The sequence below is a fragment of the Annulohypoxylon truncatum genome (genome assembly GCF_022578515.1).
Source record: "Annulohypoxylon truncatum strain CBS 140777 unplaced genomic scaffold F4807scaffold_51, whole genome shotgun sequence".
Classification (NCBI taxonomy): domain Eukaryota; kingdom Fungi; phylum Ascomycota; class Sordariomycetes; order Xylariales; family Hypoxylaceae; genus Annulohypoxylon; species Annulohypoxylon truncatum.
In genome coordinates, this window is record NW_025953837.1 from 83,702 (window position 1) to 97,503 (window position 13,802).

Here is a 13,802-nt window from a genome sequence, read left to right on the forward strand (position 1 = left end):
TTATTGTCACAAGGCTCATTAGGCGTTGAACCAATAGATACCATGGGTCCAGTAATCTGTGACCTTCGTCAACTTCTTCTTATAACAGTCTTCCTGAATGTTGAACCAGGTCATTCAGTTGAATAGTTTGAAATGATGATAGGGGTATTGGGACAATATAATGGGAATGTAGATAACTCCATATTTATTATGGATTAATGAAGCTAGAAGTTCTTTATATATAAGAAACGCCTTCAAATAGGCTTGAGTTTTAGTACTTTGGTAAACGCTTCCAGAGCTGGAACATAGTGTTTTTATATAAATCTGAAGTGAGTTTGGCTTTCTGATTATTAGGAGCTTGCCTCAAATTTGACTCATTATTAGTGGTGATAAATATATTTTAGATCAAATAGGTCTATTCGAACTTTAGAGCAAGTTTGCTATAGCGTTAATTTCATACGATTTCCTCTGCAATATGGTCACAGTCGTAGAGGCACTCTAGCTTTAGGAATGACCAGGTGGAACCAGGTGGCCGCAGCTGGGATTTGGAGAAGGAAGATGAGGGGCGGAATTGGAGAAGGTCATCGGCGATATCGCTGCTGACCCTCTTTTTATTTTCGCCGTCTCTGTTTCACCGGATACGGAACACAGCCCTCGAACACGGAAAGACGAAAAGATGACATAGGTTTCTGGGAATGCATCATGTATTCCGACGAGTCGGTCTCTACGCTTCTCCTTTCCACGTAATAAAGACCGCGCACTCCATCTTCTGGCGCACAATGGCTTCGCAAAGCGGCAGAACGTACAACGTGCGTCCGTCCTCTAGGGGACTATCTCCGAGCCCTGACAACGTCGCGATGAAGGAAGCTGACAAGAATTGCCTCAGGACGCCATTGACGCCCTCAACTCCCTACAGACCCCGTATGCCATAGTCGAGGCTCGCCGGAAGGCCGGCATACGACCCGATGCCGGTTCCATTGCTGAAATGCGCGCCTATCTGCAGCGCATCGGCTACGCACCCTCTGACCTCGACCGGTTGAACGTCCTACACGTCGCGGGAACAAAGGGCAAAGGGAGCACATGCGCATTCGCCGCCTCGATACTCTCGCAATACCAAAAGTCGCATGGCGTGCCGCGCAAGATTGGATTGTTCACCAGCCCGCACTTAATTGCTGTGCGGGAGCGAATCAAGATCAATGGTGCGTCGGTCAGCGAGGATATCTTTGCGCGCTATTTCTTCGAGGTCTGGGATAAGCTAGGAGAGGCAGAGGCAAACGAAGGTCCGAAGGTTCTGGACCAGAAACTTGGCATTCCGATGCCTCCGAGACCTGTCTACTCTCGATATCTCACCTTAATGAGCTACCACTTATTCCTCCAGGAGGGCATCGATGTCGCTGTGTACGAAACAGGAATCGGTGGCGAGTTCGATGCTACGAATATCGTGGAGCACCCAGTCGCATCTGGTATTAGTACGCTCGCCATAGATCACGTCTTTGCGCTTGGAGATACGGTGGAGAAGATCGCTTGGCATAAGGCTGGTATCATGAAAAAGGGCAGTGCTGCTTTCACAATTGAGCAGGTACCCGAAGCTGCCCAGGTCCTCCAGGATAGAGCCAAGGAAAAGGGGATGACCCTAAAGGTCCTAGAAGTCGACCCCAGACTAAAAGGTGTCAATGTTCGACCGGATGCGCTGTTCCAGAAGAAGAACGCCAGCTTGGGAATAGCTCTCGCAGAGACAGCATTGAGGAAACTTGATCCCAGCTTCACATTAGATCCGTCTACGCTAAGTAAAGAATTCGTCGACGGCATTGAGCAAGTCGTTTGGAGAGGGCGATGTGAGGTTAAGGTCGAAGATCGCATAATCTGGCATGTGGACGGAGCGCATACTGTCGACAGTCTGAAAATGGCAACGAGGTGGTTCGCGAGCGAATGTGCGAACAGGACTGGTCCGAAGGTAATGATATTTAATCAACAGGGACGAGACGAGGCCGTCAACTTCCTTGGAGGTATGCTATCTGCGATCAGGGCTCAAGGACAAGGGGGATTCGAGCACGTCGTGTTCTGTTCGAACGTAACGTACGCTGCCACAGGTTACAAGCGCGACTTCGTGAACCACCAATACGATCCTGTGGCGATCAAGGCACTTACCGCACAGCACGCTTTCGCAGAGAAATGGACCTCGTTAGACCCGTCCGCAAAGGTTGTCGTCATACCGACGATCGAAGAAGCGATAAACTACGTTAGGGATCTCAGCAAGACTTTATCAAAAGAAGGGGAGACGGTCCAGGCTTTCATCGCGGGTAGCTTGCATCTAGTGGGGGGCGCTTTAGCTATACTAGAAGGCGCAGATGCCCTATAACCGGCAACGGTTCAAGATTTCTATAGTCATCATGTTTATAAACTACTAGGTTGGTGGGAATGGGTTTGCATTCAACGAGGAAAAATACCCTGGTTTAACGGGTCAGGATCTACGGCGGCTCAACCCGTACTTACAATAGAAATAATGATTTTTCTCATCCATATGATTTCTATGCAGGCTCGACATGTAACGAGGTATTCCACGTTCCAGTCATAAAATCAAAAGAAGTGAAGACAGCAAGTCGGGGTTAGGGTTGGAGAATCGGAAAAGGGGCTATACCCAGATAAGCTGATAAGAACTTCAACACTTCCCACCAGTCGCCAGCCGGCAGACATTCTCACGTAGTATTTCTTCGGAGTATCTATCTGACATACCAAGGCTCCGAAATCTCTCACAACGAAGTAATCCGTGCAGGATCGGGAACCCTACGAATCATCCAATCATGGGGCGGTAGTCAGTCGTCTCACCAATTCAACTCCGTCACTAAGACCGGGATCGGGGTTCATGGCTTACTCCCGCTCAACGGCCATCCGAAATATACACGCAACGAACTCGTGTATATCTAGATTCTCACCAAATCTCAAGGCCAGGAACCCATTCATAAGATTTGAAGATACCCCTTCAAAACAGAGACGATTCCTTAATATGGCGCGGACCTATGAATCCGCCCTCCGGCACCTCGACTCTATCCAGTCGAACCGGGCCGTGACATCTCTCTTCTCCCCTCCTCCTCCCACCCCTTCCTCAACCACCAAACCCTCTCCACAAGACCTAAACTCCCAAGCGATCCCAGAAATGCTCCAATGGGCCCAGCGCGCCGGGATCACACAGCACGACCTCGCGACGCTGCGCTGCGTCCACGTCGCGGGAACCAAGGGCAAGGGGTCCGTGTGCGCGTACCTAACCTCCATCCTCACCTCCGCCTCCGCGGGTAAGGTAGGCACATACACGTCGCCGCACCTCGTCAGCGTGCGCGAGCGCATCCAGATCGACGGGGAGCCGCTCAGCCGCGCGCTGTTCGCGCGCTACTTCTTCGAGGTGTGGGACGCGTTTACGGCGGCTGCGCGGGCGGAAGCTGACCTCCTCCTCACACGCAACGCTGGCAAATCCGGAGCCAAATCAGGGGAAGAAGGGAAAGCAGGGGTAGAAGAGGGGGTAAGCGAAGAAGAGATCACCGGACCGGCAAGCAAACCATTCTACTTCCGGTTCCTAACGATCATGGCTTTCCACACGTTCCTGCGCGAAGGCGTGCGCACGGCGGTCGTCGAGTGCGGGATCGGCGGCGAGTTCGACAGCACGAATATCCTTCCGCGCGAAGCGGTCACGGCGTCCGTTATAGCACAGCTCGGCGTCGATCACGTGGGCATGCTGGGCGCGACGGTGCCGCAGATCGCATGGCATAAGGCGGGTGTTATGAAGGAGGGCGTTAGGTGCTTTACGCGGAAGCTGCAAGGGGAGGAAGAGCCGACGATGCGGGTCCTGAGGCAGAGGGCGGCCGAGAAGAAGGCGGTTTTGGTGGAGATTGAGGATCGTGAGGTGGAGGAGTGGGGCGGGGTGAAGGGGGATGATGCGGTTGCGTGTTTGGAGGGCGAGTTTCAGAAGTATAATCAAGCACTAGCAATCAGGGCCGCGAGCGAGCATTTGAGGATTTTGGAGGGGAGGGAGGGTAAGCGGCCGGAAGAAGAAGCGTTAGCCGTCTTGGGCGCACGTTTCGCCGACGGTCTTCGGCAGGCTAGGCTCAGGGGGCGCTGCGAAACGCTGCAGGACGGGAATTTTTCCTGGTTCGTCGACGGCGCGCACACGGCGGAGAGCTTGGAAGAGGTAGCCAAGTGGTTCGCGGCGAAGCGCAAAGCCCTGCCCGGCGGTACGAAGGTCGTTCTGCTTTTCAACCAACAAGAACGCGACGTCGCGAAATTGCTCGGCGGTCTGCTTGAGGGTATCAAGCGGGTTCTCGGAGTGTCTACGATATTCGACTATGCCGTCTTCACGCGGAACGATGTGCAGCGCAGGGCCGAGGACGAGCCAGAGCGGGACTTGAGCGTTCAGCGGGCTGCGGCGGATGCTATGGAGAAACTGTGTCCCAAGACGGAGAGTGCCATTGTGGATAATGTTAGCGAAGCAGTTGACAAAATCAAGGGGTTACAAAGTGACGAGGCTAGGGTCGCGATTCTAGCCACAGGGAGCTTGCACCTTGTAGGCGCGTTGCTGAGAACTCTGGAACCAGACGGGGAGACATAACCATGACGAGTTAAAGGGACGGATAGACGATATCATATATTACGATTGGACTGGAATGGCGTTTGGAAAATAAGACATAGATTCTATGTAGGTCACAAGACCATCTATTGGGTTATAGCTATGCTTTCAACAGTGAGCTTCGGAATATATGCATTTTACGATAACAGGTTCCTTGTACCGCACATTGTTTCCTCTTGAATTAGATAATGCTTATGTTAGGCATTTCAGTAAAATCCACTGGCTACTGCATTTTGTAGAACTTCACATTCATCATCATTCTACTTCACTTGAGACAAGTTATCAGATCAAAACAACTTAAAAGCAGGCCTATTGACCGTCTATTTCTCGAGTGCTATTATCTTATACACAGGCCTATCGTAGCAGCCCCTTTTCCCCTTCCCCTTTTTCCATCTCCATCCATCCCCCCCTTTCTCATCTCTACTTTTTTCTAGGAAAAAGGGTCAAGTAGGTCGGTTGGTAGGTAGGTAGGTAAGTGGATACAAATGTACAAGGACGGGCGACAAAGTAAAAAGAAAATGCTTCTCTATTCCCCCGGGCCATGTTCGACTTCCTAGGAAATTTTTATTCTACCCTTAGACTTTGTAGGCGGGCTTCGGTAGCGATGACCTAATATTTGTTAGCATTGATAGTCCCAACCTAGGAAAAATCGTATGAGAAAAGGGGAAGGGGAGATCTTACCTCCAGCGCCTGCTGCACTTCCAAGACCTTCCTAACCTCGGATAGCCAATCCCGGCTGAGCGTCTTCGCCCATCCCTGAAGACCATTCATCTCGCGAGCGGCGGCGTCAAGGTCACCCTCCTCAAGGTAAGTCTGGGTGCGGGTCAAGATGCTTTCGACATCGTCACCGACGGCGAGGCCTTGCTTCTTGAACATTACTTTGCTCAACAGCCAGCTGGACGCGTGCGATGCGACACCGGCGTCCTCGGGAAGCAAGCTCGCCTTGCGCACTTCAGTTGCCACGCGTCGGAATCGGTCGATCAGCTGGGAAGGTGTCGCGATACCTCGCTGATACGCCGACGGGTTGATCGATCTAATAGCCGCATTGACCACTTCATCGTCCGTAGCGATCTCCTTTAGCGCGACGAGCTCCCGAACGAATGGTCGCGGGTGCTCGGCATCGTTGAGACTTGCGCGTACGGCCTCAACAGCGACGTGGAGCTGCTGAGTCTTGAGGTTCAGGTCCACGACATCATTCCATCCTGTCGTGAGGTTTTCCAACTCCTTGATAGCTGAACTTAATTGCTCGAGCCTGCCAAGTCTGCCGTTTCGCTCTTCCTCAACTCGGTCCTTGACCTCTTTCAAGAACTGTCGCTTTAGATCAACTGCTTGCTCTAGGAGTAGGTTGTTGAGTTTCTGCTCGTTAATCTGCTTTTCTCGCTCCAACTCCGTCTTCATTCGCGCATCATAGGCAGCCTGAACATGTCTCATCTCTTCATCGAACTCTACCCTCCACTGCTTTTCTTGCGCCTCCATTGCCTTCTCTACACGGAAGACCAGTTCGTTAGCAGCGCCCTCGAACTCCTTGACCTTAGCTGAGACTTGCGAGGCAGCATCCTTTTCAACCTGGGCCTTCAGTTCTCGGATCTTCGCGCCGACCTTGTTGAGCTCGTTCTTAGCCTTACCAATGGTAGAGGAGAAACGGTCATCGGCATTGTCGGCGTTCACAACCGTGATAATGTCGTTGAGCATCTTGACTAGGTCCTGGACCACGGGGACATCTGCATCATTGACACTCAGGGGGTCGATAGGGCTAGCAGGGGGAAATCGAGAGGGCTCATCAACTTCAGGTGCCTTGAAAGCTGGGGCTTCCTTCTTTGAGTCGGGTTTGGCTGGAGCCTGCGGGGAAGCCTGCTTCTCAACAGCCTTAGCAGGTTCCGGGGAAGCGCCCTTTGGTGGTTCAGTAGGCTTCGCTTTGGACTTCTTGCTTTCAGCTGCGGGAGCGTCCTTCTTTTCGGGGCCAGAAGCAGAGCTCTTACTAGCGACGAGATCCCGCACCGCGCTAGATTGTCTGCCTGCGGGCTCGCCGGCATCTGCTACTCGCCATGACGCACCGCTTTGAGGGGAGATTTTGACCTGGGCGCCGGTATCTTTGTTTCGGCCACCAATGGTAAGACCTCCGGGGTATCGCTTCCTGTACTCGAGCTCTTCGAAGTAAAGTACTGCTTGTTCACCAAACGGCACATATTCGGTAAAGAAGTCGTGGAAGTTGTCACTTATGCGCGAGTACCATATGCCACCACCAAAGGTTACTGCACCTAAGAATATTAAAGTAAGGAGGTAATTACGCAGACGACGGAAGAAGCCCTTCTTTTTCCTGACTGGCGCAGGCGGCGGAGGAGGCGCTTTGGTCTCTATCCTTGTTGATGTGGGCGGAGCTGGAGGCGGCGTATGAGGGACATCCTTAGAGCCGATTGTGGAAGAAGCAACCTTGGATTCCGTCTTGAGTGCGGGAGGATCGCTTGCGGCAGCAGTATTTGTCTCGGACGTGGGTAGCTTTGCAGGCGTCGAGTCATTTATCGAAGGCTTCTTGTCATCGGCATAGGATCTCTGGTGGTAGTTGATGTTAGCTAGGGTGTTCCAACATGTTCCTATGTCATCGATGGATAAGTCCGTGACTTCGTACCCTTGCAGCTACGGCGGGTGATCTCGCGATCGCGGGCTGCCATTGACGGGCAGAGGCAGCAGCAACGGGCCTGCTGCCTACGGCCCTGACAGATCGCAACGATGTGCGCAACATGAGGGCATCGAACAAGCCTTCAAAGTGCGATTACCGTTGCTGTGTGGTGGTAAAGGTGTTGGCGTATGAGGTGTATTATGTATTATGAAATTAAAAACCTCGGGAAGCTTAAAAAAAGCTGCACGTTGCGTTGGGCAAAGGGCAATCCCGGTTGGCACCACCCTCCCGCCGAGTGGGCCCTGAAAGGTACGTACCTCTACGTCTTTCCTCTTTCCCACGAAAATACCCGGCCATCGTAACTTCTAATATGTATGACAATATGTATTATGTAATAATATATGAATAAATATGAATTGAATACGCTTTATACTGCAATGCAATTAGCTCTGTTCATATAGTTGAATATGTCCATATGCATTTTGACTTGTGAAATGGGCTAGCTATATAGTTTTCGTATCACACAATGCATAACTGTCAGCACTCATGCAGTATCACATAACAACTAACAGTGACACGCCGATTCTCATATTCATACTCATGATAAACTCATCCCTCATCGTAAAAAAAGATAATTCTCTATTGCATTACTCGTCGTGCTGTATAGCAGGGCAACGTTCAGTCTCAGTCCAAGCTCATTCCGACTCGCATGCAGACCACTCTACACCAGCCCTCGTGACCGTCATGCACCTAGCGGCCAAGCCTATACTGCGAGAACTCGATCAACAAACAAAAGTCAGGTATTAAAAAACATATGCCATCCTTCCTGGAAACTCCCATGAAATATACACCCAGGCATCCACACCGCCCGCCCTCATGCGTCCTAAACACGTCCAGTCTCTCTTGGGGGTTGTGGTCCGAAGGTCGTAATGTCACCGGTCGTGTACGCGCCCAATATCCGGCTGAGCCTATGCGCCCCAGCTTCACATTTGAGCCATGAGAAGAAGGGAACAAGATTGAGCAACTAGCCCAGTACCAGAAGGATCAGTATCATTCGAGGGATTCTTAATTCCTCGTTGCACCAGGCCCCAGCAAGATTCAGTAGATTCCGTAAACGCTTCTAGCACGCGCAAGGCCCTCCTGATTGTGTATTCGCGCCTTCCGGTGCCAAACTCACACCACCTGGTCGTTGTCCTGGCCTAGTATGTCGAGGGCTAACCTGGTCGAGAGGCAACTTCTTCGCAATGGCGGTGAATAGTTCTCGCACATTCTCTGCCGTCTTTGCCGAAGTCTCAAAGAACAACAATCCTGCCTCATTCGCATACGCTTCCGCATCGGCAGTTGAGACCGCTCGCTTGTCAGGTTGCTCGTTCACCAAATCCAACTTGTTTCCTGCAAGGGCGATGATGATGTTCTCGTTCGCTTGTCTTTGTAATTCCTTAACCCAAGCCTTGGCCTTGTCGAGGGAAGACTACTCGCAATGTTAGTATAACGAACAGCATTTCTTTGTTCCGACGATGACATACAGATTGAGTAATATCGTAGACGACGACGGCGCAGTTTGCATTTCGGTAGTACATAGGCGCGAGAGACTTGTATCGTTCCTGACCGGCAGTATCCCAGATCTCGAACTTAACGGTAGTGTTTTCGTCTAAGGAGATAGTTTGTGTTAGGAAGGCCGCGCCGATGGTAGACTCTCGGTATGAATCAAATTGGTCCTATAGGAATATGTTAGATGGTTACATAGAGACAATATGACTATAAGAAAGTAGTTAAGTACCTTGACGAATCTCAGGACTATAGAACTCTATATCACATGTTAGCAAATGACGTGTCGTGTACCGTGTCCCGAAGCAGGGTCGCTAATGGGTTGACTACCTTTCCAACCGCAGACTCTCCTACAAATTAATTAGTACATATCGACAGCTAGGTTGGAGATAGTCTTATATATAATTCCATTTCGTACCTAATAACACTAACTTGAACTGCGCAAAGCGGCCACCCATACCGCCTCTAGCTGCAGGCCCTGCTCGAGAAGCCATGGTCGTTCGGTAGTAGGGAAATCTAGATGAATAATTTCAAGAGTCGCTGTAAGGACTGTAGCCGATAGGGTAATCTAGGTAGAGGAGAGACGGTCGGAGGGGGTAGTCGATGGTGAGACTCGATGGGGTTTGTCTTATCGGCCAGGAATAATTATCGTCACTCTCAACAGTAGTGCACGATCAACTACGTAAAAAAGAACGCAGCAGTCTAGTGAAACCAGATTCTAGAAAACCCGACTACGAGAATGCAGAAATGGGTAGAGCGTGGTATTGCTGTTGTGAGTGGTTGAATGAACAAGGAATGACGAGGGGAGGCTTGGTAAGTCTGATGATTTGATTATTGCCTGCCTATTGTTACGAAGTTGAATGAAGGAAGCTTGTTGCTTGTTGCTGGTATTAGGCGCCTCTAAAGGTGAATGATGAGTGGCTCAGTGGCTTAGCACCTGGTTAACTTTTGGTGGTAGTGGAGCACACCACGTCAGGCTTCGGACAGTGGACAAGTGGGCGGCGGGTTGTCGGTGGAAGCCAGCTCACCGTACTACACACTGTTTCTTTATCGATTTCATTTGTTATCGAGCACGTGATCTTGATTTTACTGCACATACGTAGTATCAATGCTTAATACATAAATACTGGATAATTGCATTTGCAGACAGTACCGAGGGAGAGGACCCGCCAAGCAGGGATCGTTATGTAAAGATCTGGTCTGTGCAGCCCCGTGTTTATTCCCCTAGCATAGCTAAAGCGAGCTAGTACAGTAAATAGTACACTAAACCTTGGCAACCACCTGGGAAGTGGATCTCTGCGACCCCGTACGTACATCTGTCGAAATCCCTTTTTAGGAAATGCACATGTTAAATCCATCCTCTCCCAAGCTTCAAGTTAAGACAACGCCAACGTCTCAGCGCCTTTCGTCTCTAGAGAGCTCGCGCAACTTCAGCTTCGCCCCCTTCTTAACTTCGCTTCGAAGACCCAAAACGACTTGCCCTTTGCTGTCGTCTCACACTCTTTTTCCCCTTTGTAATCTACAGGACCGTTATGAGTGCTTGCTGGACATCACCGATCCATAGCTAAGCTCATCATGACTCTCCCATTCCGGGACATTAATGTCCACGTTGCGGCCGATTCTTATACCTTCACCTCACCCTCTTCCCCTAATGCGCCTGCCCTCATCGTCGACCGTCCTACCGGAGATGTAAGGCTGAGCGAGACAGCTTTTATTCCTAAGCGAGTCTCCCGTGTTTCTAGCATTGCCGGTATATTGGGATTCATCAGGCTGAGACTTGGTAACTGTTCCTTCTCTGATATAGCTAGCCTCTAGTTACTAGTTCTCATACTGATATGTTCCCATAATGTAGACAAGTATGCGATCATCATTACCAAAGCCCACCCCGTGGGCCGTCTTAAGGGCCACATGGTCTACAAGGTCGTCTCGACAGACTTCCTCCCTATGCGCGAGCGACAGATCCACGACCCTGATGAGGACCAATTCTTGTCACTGCTCAAGACTTATATCATGAGAGGACCTATGTACTTCTCCTATTCCCTCGACCTCACCAACAGTTTCCAGCGACAGGCTATTAGCGATAACGCAAGTCCCCTTTGGATGCGAGCCGACGACCGTTTCTTTTGGAATAAGTTCGTTCAGACCGATCTCATCAACTACCGCAGAACTGGTGGCCGCTCGCAACCTGGCCCGCAACCCTCGGTTGACCCTTACATTCTACCCCTTATATGGGGAACCCTCGAGATCCGACCCACTACTTTCAAGAACACACAACTTACTATCGTCTTAATCACTCGTAAAGGGAGATATCGAGCCGGCACCAGGTACTTTACTAGAGGTCTCGACGATGAAGGTCACGCCGCGAATTACAATGAAACTGAACAGGTTATTGTCTTGAACGACACGGGTCGGGGATTGGGTGGCTACGCCGGGAGCAGTGACATGCAGAGCGGAAAGTACGGTGCTGAGGGTGCGGAGATGCAGGTATTATCCTATGTCCAAACTCGAGGCAGTGTCCCCGTATACTGGGCTGAGATCAATGCCCTCAAGTATACCCCCAAGCTCCAGATTCGCGGTATAGAGACGGCTCTTGGGGCTGCCAAGAAACACTTCGACGAGCAGATCCGTATTTATGGAGACAACTATCTAGTAAACCTAGTCAACCAGGGTGGCCGTGAGAAGCGGATAAAAGAAGCCTATGAGCAGATGGTTCAAAAGCTCGTCTCGTCGCCGTCAGAGAAGGTTAAGAGCGATGCCGTCACCGACGAGAAATTCCACGTCATCGAGCCCTCATCCTCGAGGCACGAATACGACCGCCTGCACTACATCTACTTCGATTACCACCACGAGACAAAGGGTATGCAGATGCACAAGGCCATGTTGCTCGTCGAGCAGATGAAAGACGCCCTGATAGCACAACAGTACTTCCGCGGCGTAGACATGCCAGCCAACGGCGGCCTCGAGACAAGAAACTACCAGACTAGCGTGGTGCGGACGAACTGCATGGACTCGCTCGACCGCACCAACGTCGTGCAAAGCATGTTAGCGCGATGGACGCTGGACCGCATGTTCGTCGACCTCGGCCTTCTGCAACGAGGCGAGACCTTCGCCACGGCCGACCCGGACTTCGAGTTCCTATTCCGCAACCTGTGGGCCGACAACGCGGACACGGTCTCCAACTCGTACGCCGGCACCGGCGCCATGAAGACGGACATCACGCGCTTGGGCAAACGTACGAAGGCCGGCATCATGGGAGACGGCAAGGTCGCCGTGATGCGGTACTACCTGAATAACTTCCGAGACGGCCCCCGACAGGACGCCTTCGACCTCTTCCTAGGCGCGTACGAGCCCGCGGCCGCTAACATCGGCTCCTCGCTCATCTTCGCGGACCGCAGACCGATCCTGATCCAGAGCATCCCGTATATCCTCGCCTTCAGCATATTCTTCGTCCTCGTGGGCCTGTTCACTAGACGCGGCCCCAACGCGTCCGCCTGGACTATTCGCATTTTCATCTTGTTCTGGCTGGCCGTTGCCGGGTGGAGTTTCAACTTCATCATTAATAACGGCATGCTTTTCGTGAGTAACCCTTTCCCCCTTCCAGTACCACACCCACACGTATATATATATATACCTGCGAGGGATACGTGAGGGATATGCGAGATGGAGATGAGAGCTAACAACTACCCTCACAGGTCAACTGGCCTAAATTGAACCCCCGCCCCTGGGCCACCGAAGGATACCAAGATGCTATCAGCAATGTGCGGAAGGACGCGCTCCTCGGCCCCCTCGTCGCCAAGCACGAGCGCGGGCTCAGCACGGCGCGGTATCTCAACGCCGAGGAGGGCAAGAAGAGGATCGAGTAGATGCGTCCATACCATACCATACTATACATCCATCCCTACTACTACACACAGATACGCAGACAGACAGAGACAGACCAGACAGACAAACCATACAACCGTACTTTCTCGATGGGAAAAGGGAAGGGGTGACACGCAAGGGAGGAAAAGCAGAGTGGAAGGAAGGGTGTTTGGATTTGTACTTTTATACTTGTTTCTTTTTGCTCCGTCCCCTTCGTCTGCGACCCTTGTTGTTGTTGTTGTTCGTTGGTAGTGTTGGTCGGCTACGCCCCTAGAACTTTATGTAGGTTACCTGAGAAGAAAACAAACCCTAATTACCGTTATAATCTCGTCGTCTTTTTTTTTCTTTTCGGCCCCCCGCGTTTTCCCCATACCCGCACACCCCATCCATGAGAGTACGTTTTTCTTTGGTTGTGGATAGTTTGTGGGGTGCTGTTGTGTTGTGAAGGTTGTTGGAGTTTTTGAGCCTTGCACTTGCATTGTACGAGTAACTACACTATACTACGTAGTAAGGAGAAAGAACTGCACAGTCTGGAAATACACGGGCAAATTAACCCCTTTAAATGAATTCAAATGAACACGGCCTTGATTTTTGACATTTTGGGCCGTTTTCCTAATATACAACACGTGCATACATACTATGCAACCTCTCATGAACAGAAACTCAGCCCATGAGACACCAGGCGAATAAATAGGTGGATGACAGAAGTTTAATTCATAGATATTATTACACAATCCTACAGCTAACAACAATAACAGCCCTCGATTCCAAAGCACGCTAGCCCAGGCAAACCCTAAAACCCCGAGAAAAATAGCTAAGGAAAAAAGGCGTATACCTCGTACACGTACAGTTGCTATCTCTGTTTTATTCTGCTTGTTTCTTCTCCAACGTTCCATGCTCTCTCTATTAGGTAGGTACCTACATATGTAAGGTACCTAGGTTTGTAGGTATGTATGTGATGTGTTTCTCGTTTTCCAATGCCCGAAATCGATAATCGACTCCTTTCCCATGCTTGAACTAGACGTGCTAAAAAAAAAAACTAGGCAGACAAGTTCCCCCGTAACCTTCCGTGATACTCCGATGCGTGAGAAATGATGAGATGATGCTTGCTTGCTTGTGGCGATAAAGTGGTAAAGTAGTAAAGAGTAAAAAAGAAAATTGGTATCGAAGCCAAAAGGTCAT

The 13,802-nt window shown here is 50.7% G+C and overlaps 5 protein-coding genes across 5 annotated transcripts; 3 read left to right on the plus strand and 2 right to left on the minus strand.

Moving 5' to 3' along the window:
• The first annotated feature begins 613 nt into the window (after positions 1 to 613).
• Positions 614 to 2,498, plus strand: F4807DRAFT_445724 (FolC bifunctional protein). Its single transcript, XM_047999753.1, has 2 exons — positions 614 to 788; positions 866 to 2,498. Exons 1-2 carry the CDS (start codon positions 675 to 677, stop codon positions 2,336 to 2,338), a joined length of 1,587 nt encoding a protein of 528 aa, XP_047849318.1. The 5' UTR covers positions 614 to 674; the 3' UTR covers positions 2,339 to 2,498.
• A 199-nt stretch (positions 2,499 to 2,697) lies between these two features.
• On the plus strand, positions 2,698 to 4,740 carry F4807DRAFT_445725 (FolC bifunctional protein). Its single transcript, XM_047999754.1, has one exon. It carries the CDS (start codon positions 2,843 to 2,845, stop codon positions 4,574 to 4,576), a length of 1,734 nt encoding a protein of 577 aa, XP_047849319.1. The 5' UTR covers positions 2,698 to 2,842; the 3' UTR covers positions 4,577 to 4,740.
• A 141-nt stretch (positions 4,741 to 4,881) lies between these two features.
• On the minus strand, positions 4,882 to 7,432 carry F4807DRAFT_445727 (mitochondrial inner membrane protein-domain-containing protein). The gene is made up of 2 exons (XM_047999755.1): positions 7,221 to 7,432; positions 4,882 to 7,144 (listed from the first exon to the last, which is right to left on the minus strand). Exons 1-2 carry the CDS (start codon positions 7,332 to 7,334, stop codon positions 5,234 to 5,236), a joined length of 2,025 nt encoding a protein of 674 aa, XP_047849320.1. The 5' UTR covers positions 7,335 to 7,432; the 3' UTR covers positions 4,882 to 5,233.
• A 226-nt stretch (positions 7,433 to 7,658) lies between these two features.
• On the minus strand, positions 7,659 to 9,754 carry F4807DRAFT_445730 (putative GTP-binding protein ypt5). Its single transcript, XM_047999756.1, has 5 exons — positions 9,178 to 9,754; positions 9,090 to 9,109; positions 8,992 to 9,018; positions 8,738 to 8,929; positions 7,659 to 8,682 (listed from the first exon to the last, which is right to left on the minus strand). The coding sequence occupies exons 1-5, from the start codon at positions 9,251 to 9,253 to the stop codon at positions 8,332 to 8,334; spliced, it is 666 nt and encodes a 221-aa protein (XP_047849321.1). The 5' UTR covers positions 9,254 to 9,754; the 3' UTR covers positions 7,659 to 8,331.
• Positions 9,755 to 10,042: 288 nt separating this feature from the next.
• F4807DRAFT_445732 (putative SAC1 protein) lies at positions 10,043 to 13,300 on the plus strand. Its single transcript, XM_047999757.1, has 3 exons — positions 10,043 to 10,539; positions 10,612 to 12,335; positions 12,452 to 13,300. Exons 1-3 carry the CDS (start codon positions 10,335 to 10,337, stop codon positions 12,620 to 12,622), a joined length of 2,100 nt encoding a protein of 699 aa, XP_047849322.1. The 5' UTR covers positions 10,043 to 10,334; the 3' UTR covers positions 12,623 to 13,300.
• Positions 13,301 to 13,802: the final 502 nt, after the last annotated feature.